This window comes from Hyaloscypha bicolor, assembly GCF_002865645.1.
Source record: "Hyaloscypha bicolor E unplaced genomic scaffold K444scaffold_182, whole genome shotgun sequence".
In the NCBI taxonomy this organism is placed as follows: domain Eukaryota; kingdom Fungi; phylum Ascomycota; class Leotiomycetes; order Helotiales; family Hyaloscyphaceae; genus Hyaloscypha; species Hyaloscypha bicolor.
The window spans coordinates 1,769,059-1,782,429 of NW_020194684.1; the positions used below are offsets into that span (position 1 = coordinate 1,769,059).

General features: G+C 16.8%; 1 protein-coding gene across 1 annotated transcript; it reads left to right on the forward strand.

Moving 5' to 3' along the window:
• Positions 1 to 254: 254 nt before the first annotated feature.
• On the forward strand, positions 255 to 1,342 carry K444DRAFT_636525 (uncharacterized protein; the record flags this gene model as incomplete). The annotated part of the gene is made up of 5 exons (XM_024884003.1): positions 255 to 383; positions 441 to 602; positions 756 to 1,191; positions 1,264 to 1,292; positions 1,340 to 1,342. The coding sequence occupies 5 exons, from the start codon at positions 255 to 257 to the stop codon at positions 1,340 to 1,342; spliced, it is 759 nt and encodes a 252-aa protein (XP_024728089.1).
• Positions 1,343 to 13,371: the final 12,029 nt, after the last annotated feature.

Genomic DNA, 13,371 nt, shown 5'->3' on the forward strand with positions numbered 1-13,371 from the left:
AGCTACATAAGCAATACAAGCTGCCAACCTATTTGTAAAATTGAATACATCCGTAAACGGACTAACTAATTACTGCGCCACAATTCAGCACCTTCAAACTTGGCAGTTCTGAGTCTGATCTATAGGGTGTGCCGAGTAGTAAATATTTGCAGCCTTGCTCCTTTTTGCTCAGTTATGGAAATTTCCCCTTTCTCATTGTTCTGAACCAACCCACAATCCCTTGTAAACGAAGGGCATGGAACGGATTTGACAAGATGTCGGAAATCAGCACCGCGGGGGAAACGCTGCATCCGGTCCGAGTGGCGGAAGAGCTGAGCATAGAGGCCGAAAATCGTTCGATCTCCTCATCCACATCAGACATTGTCATTGAGAAGATTGCACCGGTCACAAAGGATGACCTTTAGAGTGCGGATGAAGAGCATGGAGAAAAGAAGAGGCAGATATTGGATGATAGTCCTCCTGAGAGCAAGAAAAAGAAGGTCGAATTCGAAGGAGCGAACGTCGAGCCGGCTCCACCCCCTTACACGCCTGCAACGGCTGAAGCGGTGAAAATACCGTTCTGGGAAAAGCGATGGTTCCTACTGGCTCCCATTGGAGGCCTGGTCTTGTTAATAATTGTGGTCGCTGTTTCCCTCGCCGTTTAACTCAGCAAAAACGCAGGCCAGGAAGCATGACAATTCGCCTGGAACGTCCGGTAACAGGCACGCTGCAGGCATATTTTTCGTATTGATCATGTTATTACTTTATTTGAATAGTTCTCCCGCATCCCTATCCGCGTTTTCTTCATCAATGCTCGAGGATTCCTCGCCGACATCTACCAAACAACTTGGAGAGGACCATGGATTAATCGCTCTTTATCTCAAAGGCAGTTTACCGTTGGTGACCAATGCTTCGGCTTGGGATCTAACTCCATTTCCGCAGCATCATGTGATGATGTTGGCGTCACTGTCTACGCTATGGATACCGAGGGAATCCTGTACGCTTTCCAGCCATCTGGGGAAGATAGCAGTGGAAATGGTGCAATTTGGAATATTGTTTGGCAAGACAATGATGTCGGAGACATTTCCGCCCAAGGTGTCAATATTGCTGCAGTCTGTCTGATGCCCGTCGACGACTGGCCTCCACCAGTGTTTGTCAACTTCTTCGAAAGTATTCAGAACACGGGATCGCTTGTTACCTGGTTCAACACTAGTATGTCTATTTTCACTTCCTCTCGCTTCTCCCTCATCTCCATCAAGTCTAATATCTAAAATTTAAATCTAGCAAACGTCACTGTCCCCTTGTCGCCCAAGGTAGGGAGTCTATATCGCCCATACACACTAATTGCAATCATTTACAGTAACGCCTTTCTTAATTCCGAGTCATAGGGAGCAAACCTGACACTCCTCCTCTTCTTCCCGCTCCCAACTTTAGGCAAACCTAATACTAGAACTCCTTTATAATCTAAGTCATTTGCTACCTCGACCACAGACTTCTAGTCTAATCTCGCTAACTATTGCCTTTGCACCTATAAATAGCGAGCATCGAGGAAATTTAAGCAGTACTGGCACTACTTCACTATTTGTCGAGACCAAGTTTACTAGACTAACTTGCGCTAGTTCTATAGTTTTATTCTCGAGTGCAAGTTTATTAGCTCCTAGAATAAGGATAGTAAATAGAAGTCTACAAGAAATAAACTATTAGACAGATTATTATAAATATAAAAACAAATATATAAGGCTCAATATAAGTAAAGAAAAACTACTATAAGGTAAATATTAAAATTATCTAGTAAAAAGTAAGTAAGATATAGTAAATTCTTATAATATACTATTTATAATAAAAGCTATTAATAGTAAAAGCTATTAATAGAATTAAATCCAGTTATTATTAGTAATATTTGTTTTCTAGAAATTATATGATTTCTAGCTATTAGGTTTTTATAACTAGATCTTAATCTAGCTTTAGTTTCTTTTCTTTTAATATCTCTATTTAAGTTTTTAATAACTAGAAAATTCTTTTATTATAGGAATTTAAGAACTATTATTTAGAAATAATATTATTATAGCTTATTAATATTTATTAATAATTATATAAATCTAAATATCTTTAATAAATAATAAAATATAAATTTATTTAATATTTTACTAGATTTAAATAAATTAACTTCTATTAGTTTTATAATAAATTCTAGTTAGAAAAACAGAAATATATTAATATAATATTATAATTTTAATTTTTAAGAATTTAATATTTAATATTTTTTTTAAAAACTAAAGCTATAATTTAATATCTATAAGAAGAAATAATAAATTAATACTCAAATTCTCTTTACTAATTAATAATACTATTTTCAAAACCTTTTAAACTATTATTTATCCGGAAATTATTAATATAGACTCAGCTATAACTTCGGAACCTGTAATAACTATTTCAAGCCCTATAATTATAATAATTATACTCCGAAGTTATATTTTATATATAAGAGACTCAAATACTATTTATAGAAGTATATACTAGAAAAATAAGAGACTAAGAAGGCTTAATTTAAGAATAGAAATATTTACTAATTTAAATCCTGAAATATTTATAACTTTAATAAATACTTTAGTAATACTTATATATAATATATTACCGAATTCGAAAAAGAAAAAATAATAAGAATAATAAGAATAAACTAGTAAGTAATACTTTTAAAGCCTTACTAGCAGAAATAGATAAAAGAGAGAAATATTACTCTAATTTCTATTTTAATTCTATTAAAAGCTTTCTAGCTACTTTTATAATTCTTACTTCTACTATTTCTATAACTAATACTTTTATAAATAACCTTATATCTCTTTTTCTTATATATTAGATAATAGGCAAAAACTATATTTTAAAGTCTACTAAATAAATAGAAAATATCTAGATATTTATAATTAATAATATATTAAGATATAATACTTATTACTTTTATAGAATTATAATTAATACTAGAGCCTCTAGATTTTTAATTACTAGTTCTAATTAATTCCAAGCTTTATAATAAACTAATAATAGTATTAAACTTAATAAAACTATTAAAGATTAAGTTAATATCTAGTTTAGTATTAGATCTATATTTTCTATTAGATTTATAATAGTAAGAATACTAATTAGGTAAGTATAATTTTATATTATACTTATAAAAACTTTATTTCTATTTAACTTAGCTAATATAAATAAGCTAGTAGTTTATTTTAATAATCTTACTAATTATCTTATTACTTCTAATAAATACTTTATATCTATAATATAATATTTTAAATACTTTTTCTTATTTTGAAATACTATTTTATAAAGCTTTATTTCCGAATTCTTTATTTATAATTCCTGCTTTTTTATAGAAATCGAATTATAATATCTATATTATTATTTTAGTTATTTATTTATTAATAAACTTTAAAATATACTAGAATAAGCAAGCTATAATATTAATATAAAAGCCTTTAAGTATCTTATAAAGTACTATAAGTAATACCAGAAATTCAAATAATTACTAAAATAATTCAAGTTTAATTTAAGAAATAATATTAACTTTAATTACTTTATTATTATTAATATTTTCTATATTTCTAGTAAGTCTATACTTTATATTATTAATAAAGGCATTTGATATTAAACTAGCTAATAGCTTTAAAATATTAGTATATTATATACTTGAAATATCTTAAAGTAATTAAATTAATATCTATTTAGACTCTTCTAATTAGATTATAGTAAATACTAGAAAGTAGTTTATTAGTAAGAAATTTGCTTAACTTATAAATATTATAGAAACCAAGATTAAAATTATTTCTATAAAAGCTTATAATTCTATTAGAATTATAAAATACTATTATAGCCTAATTTAATATATTTACTTTATTATTATAACTAAAATTAATAGAATTAGTAAGAATATTATATTTCAAATAGCTTTTAAGGCTATTAATAATTCTATAGAAGCTAATAATATTATTTTAACTCTTTTAATTTATAGTACTTTATTTTAAATAACTAAATATAATATCCTATTACTTATTATATTATAGTAATTAGTAATACTTAAAAAAGTAATAATAGAAATTTAGAAGCTTTAAGCTAAATATCAAATTATAAATACTTTAAATATCCGAAATAGTTCTAGTATTACTAATATTTATAAACTATTTCTAAATTCGAATATTTTTATTTAATATAAAGGAAATACTAGTTAATCTAATAATTAAAATAGATTATATAAGCTAGTAGCTATTAATAGAAAGAACTATATACTAGCTCTATTATATAGTAATATTATATTTTATTTAATTTCTATAAAGCTCTTTTATATAAGAGATATTAAAGTTATTATTAATAGCTCTAAATCTAAATCTATTCCCGAATTCTATAATAAAGCTAAAAGTAATACAGATATAATTTCTTTTACTATTTCTGCTATTTTACTAAAATATAATAGAGAATACTCTTATAAAAACCCGGATATTATAATATTTCTATAAAATAATAACTTATATAAGAACTTTTATTAAGTTAAAATTACTAGTCTTTTAGAAAAAAATATATTTGAGATTACTTTCAGATTTCAGGTATTAAAAAAGATATATATCTTTAATTCCCGGGTTATTAATAATATTAAAAATAAGAATATAGAGAAAGAGTTTAAGAAATTAAGATTAGTTATTTAAACTTATAATAATAGTAAGAAATATATAATATTAATATAATTACTTACTATTTAATATATTAGCTAGAGAATTATTTTTAGTATTACTATTATAATAATAAATATTATAGAACTATATTTATATAATATCTTATAAGTTTATATCTAATTAATAATTTTATTTAATTATAATTTTTATATTAACTTATTTTATAAGCTTACTAGAGAGCCAAATCTAAATAATAATTCGGTTCTAAAAGTTATAAAACTACTATATAATATACCGGAAGCTAGAAATTACTAGTTTGAAACTTATTATTTCTATTATATTAATAAGTTTTTTATAGAATAATTAACTTATAATTCTGTCTTTTCTATAATAAGTAATTCTTTAGAATTATTAGTCTTTAAACTAATAATACCTTATTTATTAGAACTAATAATTTTATAAAAGTAAAATAACTAAAGCTTTATAAGACTAAATTCTTAGCTAAGAAATATAAATATCTTATTTCTAATTATAATTTCAAATTTAATAGAGATATTATTTATATAAATACTACTAGAATTATTCTTATATATAAATACTAGTATAAAAACCTCTAAACTATTTCTATAAAAAATATTATTTATTAAGATCTTTTTATTAAAAACTAATATATTATTTAATATATTAAAGAAGTATATATTATATTAGTCTATTAACTAAAAGCTTTATATAACCTATTAATTACTATTTAAGCTATTAAATCTTCGGAAATTAATATAAAAGTATTTAATAAATATATTTAATAGTAAATTAAGAATATTGCCAGAGAACTAAGATTTATAAAGCTAGTAAAGAAATCCTTATATTTAATTATTTTTATAAATACTTTATTTATAAATAATAAAGATTTCTTTTCCTAAATTAGATATATTCTAGTTCTAGTAAATAGAACTAGATATACTAATATTATTTACTAGTTCTCTATTAAATATAAGAGAGTTACTAGAAGTATTCTAGCTTCGAAATTCTATAATATAGCTTATAGTTTTAATATAAGTGCTTTAGTTAAATCTATAATTAATAAAATACTAGAAATAGAACTATTACTAGTAATTTATATAAATTCGAAGTTATTATATAAATGCCTTATTAAATTGGGAACTACTCGAGAAAAATATCTAATAATTAATATAATATATCTTTATTAGATATATAAATAATAAAAGATTATAAAAGTTAAATAGATTAAAAGAAAATTAAATCTTACTAATTCTATAATAAAATTAAAGCTAATAAATACTTTTAAGTATCTAATTAATATAAATACTATATAATTAGATATAGAGAAATAAATTAAATATAAATAAAATAAAAAATAAATATATGAAATAAAAGAATATTATAAGAAGAGAAGTTATATATAAAAGACTATAGCTTTTAGTATATAACTAAAACCTTAAAAGTAATATAAATATATAAAGTATTTAAAAAAATCTGGTACTAGATTAGATTAGGGAATTTATATATAATTAGAGAAAGATATTATTTTTCGTATTTTTTAGAGAGTTTCTAATATTAGTATAATTATTTCTTTAAGAATTATATATATAATTATAAGATACGGGATACGGGATATAAGTAATAAGATATAAGTAATAAGATATAGATAATAGAATATAAAATACGAAATATAGTTATATAACTTTATATTTTATTAGTAACTTAATTAATAAACTAGATTCTTTTAGGCTTAGTAGATTTAGGAATTATATATTAATACTATAATATTTTTATTTTTAAATAATAACTTTACTAATCTTATATAAATAGTATTCTATATCTATATAATAGTACTATATATTACTAGTAAACTAATAGTATATTATATAATAAATATTATATAGAAATATATATTCTTATTAGTTTTTATATTATTCTTAATATATATTTCTAATTATAATTTTCTTAAGATAATTAATAGAGAATTCTTAAAATATTAAATTAATACTTTTATTTATTATTTAATATTATCTTAAGAGAATTTGAATTTGGCTTAATACAAATTATTTAGTTTATTAATATATTATTTAAATACTATTTCTTAAAAATAAATAATAAGATTTTAATATATAACTATAACTTATTTACTAGTTATATTATCTTATATTATATTTATAAAAAGATATATATTTCTTTAATAAATATTATTTCTAATAATAATATAATTTTTTTTCTTTTTCTAATTTAGTAAGATCTAAATTAAAATATCTAATATTAGTAGCTTTTTATTAGATATTTATAAAATCTATATAGTTTTAAAAGAAAATAGGTAATAGAATAGTATTTCCTTTTTCCTTTTTATATTATTATTTAAATATAATAGTAATTATATTAGTAATTATAATTATTATATTTTCTTTAAAAAGTAATTTACTTATAGCTTATAAAGAACCTTAATATATATTCTTAGTTTTATTAATTTATAAAGAATCTTAATATATATTCTTTATTTTATCTAATTCTTATAAATTCTTTTTTTATTTATTAGTATTTATATTTATAATATATATAATAGATAATAAAATATAGTTTATATTTTTCTAATTTCCGGGAATATTATATAAAGAAATTAAAGAAATTAAGAACTCGGGAATCTTATATATTTATATTAAGAATTTATATAAAGTTTTTCTAAAAAATAATTTATTAATTACTTAATTACTAGAAAAAGAACTTGGTTCTATAAGGTATTAGCTATTTAATATAAAGAAGATTAAGGCTTTATATTAAGACTAATATACTATAATTCCCTTAATTACTTTATAATTAGTTATACTAATTTTCTTAAATAAAATATAATTTAATATAAGAAAAAAGTAGAATTAATAAGCTTTTTTAATAAGTTTACTAGATAACTTATTTATTAATAATTAATAGTAATATATATACTAGTAAGTATTATATAACTAAATATAAATTATATTTAGTTTATAATATATAATATCCGAACTAAAAATAAAGGCCTGAAATAGTATTATAAAGCTTAAATAAAGCCTATAATAATAGTATATCTAATATTACTATTATTTATAGAAATTATTAGTATATTTAAAAATAATTCTATTAATTCTATAAGAATTCTAGTTCTAGTAATTATAATTATATTATTATATATTTCTTATTAGCCTAATACTATTACTAAAAAGTACTAATAATATAATTAAATTATATAAATTTGGGCTTATTTTTTAGTTATATAAGCTTATATCTTTTATAATTAAATAGAATATTAATTTATTTTTTATTAAAAATAATATTATAATTTTTAAAATTTAGAATAATTAGAAATATTTTAATATTTTATTTATTAATTAGAAATAAAGCTTTTATATATTTTTTAGTAAACTTAATTAGCTTTTTATTAAAACTATATATAATACAAAATAAGAAAAAGAATTATAGTTTTATTTTTAAAAATTATTTTATAAACTAAATAAACTTTATATTAATAAAAATATAATTATTAATTCTAGTATTAATAAAAGAAAAAAACTTAATTTCTAATTTATTTATATTAATAATATAAGATATTATAAAAGTATTTTCTTTTACTAAATAAATTAAATTAATATTTATTAAATTTATATTATAAGTTTCTAAAATAGAGACTTTTTTTTAGAAATATTTTTTTTTTTTTAGTTATATACTAAAATTAGAATTTAAGTTCTTTAAATATTTTACTAAAATAGAAACTAGATATTTTAATAAAATAAAAACTAAATCTAATTTAATTCTAGAAAGAATTACTTTAGTTTCTTTATTATATTTAACTAGATAGTATTTAATATAATAACTAAATTTATTATAATTATAGTATTTAATAATTAAGAAATCTTTAGTTTTTATAAAATATTACTTATATTTATAAGAAAATATATATTTAATAAAAGTAATTAATATAGGTTTTTTAGATTTCTTTTTAGAAATATAAAAGAATATAATATTAGAAATAAACTTAACTAAAATAGCTTTTAATTTTTTAATTTTTTTAATTTTCTTATATATAGCTTTAATTTACTAATTATTAATAATATAATACTAAATAAAATAAATAATATTAATAAAAGAATTATTATAATATATATATATATATACTAATTTCTAAAGCTTTAAGAAAAGCTTTTTATTTAATTTATATTTAATATTTTAGAAACTAATATTATTTTTTATAAATAATTATAAGAAAAAAATATAGAATTTCGAAAATATTTAATTAAAATATATTTAAAACTTACTAGAATTATAATAAGTATTTTATATTTTATTAGAATTAGAATATAGCTTTTTTAAATAAGAATATATTTCTAAAAGCTAATAATATTAATTTGAGCTATTTTTATTTATATAAAAATTAGTTAAAATAAAAATATTATTTATAAGTTTATTAGAAATATAAATAATTTCAAAGTTCTCTAAAAAATATAACTTAATATTTTTTATAGCTTATTTTTAATCTAAACTAGCTAGTTATTAAAAATAATATAATTTCTAGTAAAGAAAATTAGATTTAAAAACTTAGTAATTCTAGTATTTCTAAAGAAAATATAAGATATAAAGAAATTCAAATAAAAATAAATAAGAAATAATTCGAAATTCTTTTAAAAGAAATTTAAAATAGCTAGAATTATAAAAATAATAAAAGTAAATAAATTAAAAATAACTAGAATTATTATAAGCTAATTTACTATAATTATATAATTTTTAATATTTTTTTAAATTTAGTATTCTAAAGCTTAGTATTTTTAAAAAAAACTTTAATATTTTTATAATTTATTTTATATAAAATAGCTTTTTCAAGATTCTTCTAATAGCTAGTAATAATTAAATTAATATCTAAACGTAAATAATTAGCTTTTTTAGTTTATTTATATAAGTTTTTAATAATAATAAGCTAATTAATATATAAAAGCTTTTTAATAAAAGAAAAAGCTTTTTTTTATAAATTTATTTAAAAAAAATCAAGAAATATTAATAAAATATTTAATTTAGAAAAGCTTATTAATAAGATAATTTAAATTAATAAAAGTCTTAAAAGAAATTAATATTATTTTAAATTATATAATATTTTAGAAAATTAATTTATTATATTTTCTTTTTATTATATTTTCTCTAATAATTTTATTACTAATATATATATAAAGCCTATAAGATTATAAAATAGAACTTAAAAATAATAGTTAGATTATTAGCTTATAAATATCTATTATTATAAAACTTAATTAAAAAATAGTTTTTATTTAAAGTTCTTTAATTTTCGGGGTTTTAAAGAAATTTCTAATATATTATTAATATATATTTATAAAAATATAAATATCTAAAAATTCTAAAAATTCTAAAGCTTTTTATTTTTATTATTCTAAAATCTATTATTTATATTTCTAAAATTCCGTTATTTTAATAATATTTATATTTCTAATAATTCTAAATTAGTTTATTTGAAATTCTTTATAAAATTTTAAAAAAATAAGCTTTAAATACTATTATAAATATAGTATTTAAAGCTTAGAAAATAAAATAAAAGATTTTTTATAAAAATAATTTAAAGTTAAGAAAAAGAAAACTAGAATATAAGAGATTATAAAAAAATATATATATTTTATAATATACTAGTTTTAAAAAAACTTAGTTTTTTTTAAATATTTTAAGTATATTTTAAGTGAATTTCTTTAATAAAATAACTATATTATATATATATATATATATATATAATAAATTTAATAATACTAGATTAAATTATAATTTCTTTAATAATAATTAAATTTAATATTAGAGTTTTATTATTTTAGCTAAATATAACTAAGAATTCATAATCTTTTATAAAAATAAATTTAAGATTTATTAAGCTTATAATATTAAGATATTTATTATAAATAATTATAATAAAATATATTCTTTTAAATTCGGGTTTTATAAATATAAAAATATTAGCTTTTATAATCTTATTTTTAATATAGAGTTTTATAAAATTATTCTTATATAATATATAAACTATATTAAAAAATAATAAATATATATATTTATATAATTTAATAATATTAAGATTTTAATACTAAAAGAAATTAATAAGAAACTTAACTAATATTTTAAGCTAATATCTTAAGTTTTATTTTTAACTATTTTAAATAATAGACTTTATATATTTATATTAGCTACTAGATTTCTATTTTATTATATAGTTCTAATAATATTAAATAGAAGTTTTTAATATAATAAATTAATATTTTCTAAAAAGAAGCTTTAGAAATACTTATATATTTCTAAAATAATAAATATAAAAATTTCTTAAATTTTTTTTATTCTAATAAAGTTTTAAAACTTTCTAATTTTAGTAGTATTAAATATTTTATTACTATAGATAATATAGTTCTATATAGATTTTTATATAATTTATTAGAAATCTAATTAGAAATATTATATTTATATTTATTAAATATATTTTATAAATATTAAATAAGGCCTAGTAAAAGCTTTATAGAATTTCTTTTAAGAAAAATAAAGAATTATATTTTTATATTAATTATTATAAATTTAATTAAGTTATAATTAAGAATTAATATCTATTTTCTTTTATTAATAAGACTTTTAATTAGCTTTAAAAAGCTAAGATTTTTATAAAATTAGATTTTAAATATCTTATAATACTTTTCAAATTAGCTAATATATTAGTTATATTTTAAATATATATTAATATTATATTTATAGAACTTTTATATTATTTTATTATTATTTATTTAAATAATATTCTTATTTACTTCTAAAATAAAAATAAATATTATAATTATATTTACTAGATATTTATTTAATTATATAAAAATAATCTATTTTATAAACTTAGTAAATATAAGTTTAATATTAAGGAAATTAAATTCTTGAATTTCTTTATTAAAATAGAAAATATTTATATAAATTTTAAATAAATCTATAATATTATTAAATAATTAAAACTAGAATTATTTTATAATATTTAGATATTTTTTAGATTTACTAATTTCTATTATAGATTTATTTATTATTACTTTTAAATAATAATAAATTTAATAAATCTTTTAAAAAAAATAAAAAAGAACTAGAAATCCTGTTTTTTTATATAAATAAATAAATAAAGTAATTAAAAGCTTTAAAACTTTTAAAAAAAGCTTTTATTATAATATTTATTCTAGTCTATTTTAATTCTTTTAAGAAAATTTATATTAAAACTAATATATTAAAATTTATAATTACTAGTATTATTTTATAATAAATTAATTCTAATAATAGCTTAAAGAAATATTAGTATCTAGTAATATTCTAGTTCCGGAAACTTTCTAGAATTAAATATAATTATTAAAGCCTTTAAATATTAGTACTATTATTTTAAAGAATTCAGGTTTATAATTAAGGTTATTATAAACTATAATAACCTCTAATATTTTATAGAAATAAAGTATCTAGAAAGCTATTAAATATATTAGATAATATATCTTATAATATATAATTTTAATATTATTTATTATAAAAATATCTTAAATTTAATAAATAAATTTAATAAATAAATCTAATAAAAAATCTAATTATAAAAAAGATTTTATTAATATTTATTATATTTATAATAGCTAAAGAAAAATATTTATTATAAGATAAATAAATAAATTATTTTATAGATTTTTTAATTATAGAATTAGTTAAGAAATAAGATATAGAAAAATACCTTAAAGGCTTTATTATTATAGCTAAAGTAATAAAAATATTTATAATTATATTATTTAATAAAACTAAAACTTTTTAGTTTTTTGAGTTTTTAAATTAAATAATTATAAATATTTAATTCTTTATATATAGATATATATAATTATTAAAAGAACTATAATACTAGTTCTTTTATTTAAATTTATTTTAAATATTATCTAAATAGCTTAGAAAAATAATTTTTAATATTAGAATATCTTAAAATAAAAGTTTAATAGAAAAAATATTAAAGAAAAAATAATTTAAGCTTATTTAAAAATTATTTAAAAATTATTATATTTAATAATTCTACTTTATATTAAGAAATTATAAAGTTTTATTATAATAATTTAATAGCTAAATATTATAGAATAAAAAAAACTTTTAAACTTTTTAGAAAATTCTAATATTAGAAAAATATAAAAGAAAATATTTATAAATATTATTAAAAATATAATATTTATTAGAAAATTAAAACTAAAAAATATTTATTATATAATTTATTTAATAGTTTATTATAGCCTAAAAGATTCTAGAATAAAATCTTTATAGATTTTATTATAGATTTATTACTATATAAAAATCTAATAAAAAGTTTTAATTTAATTTTAATTTTTATAATTATTAACTAGTATTTTAAAATAGTAAAATATATTATATATTATAAAACTATTAACTTTTCGAAATTTACTAAAATTATATAAGAATTTTTTTAAATTTTTAGTTCTTTTAATAAAATTATTTCTAATTAAAAAATAATATTTACTAGCTAGTTCTAATTTATTTTCTATTTCTATTTAATATATAAATAATATTTAAATATAGTTTATTATTTTTAGATAAATAATTAAATAAAAAAATAAATTTATATTATCTAAAATATTATTATAATAGCTAAAAGAATAACTAGTTTAAAAGGTAATTTTTATAAAATTTATATATAATAATTCAAAATATTAAATTTTATAAA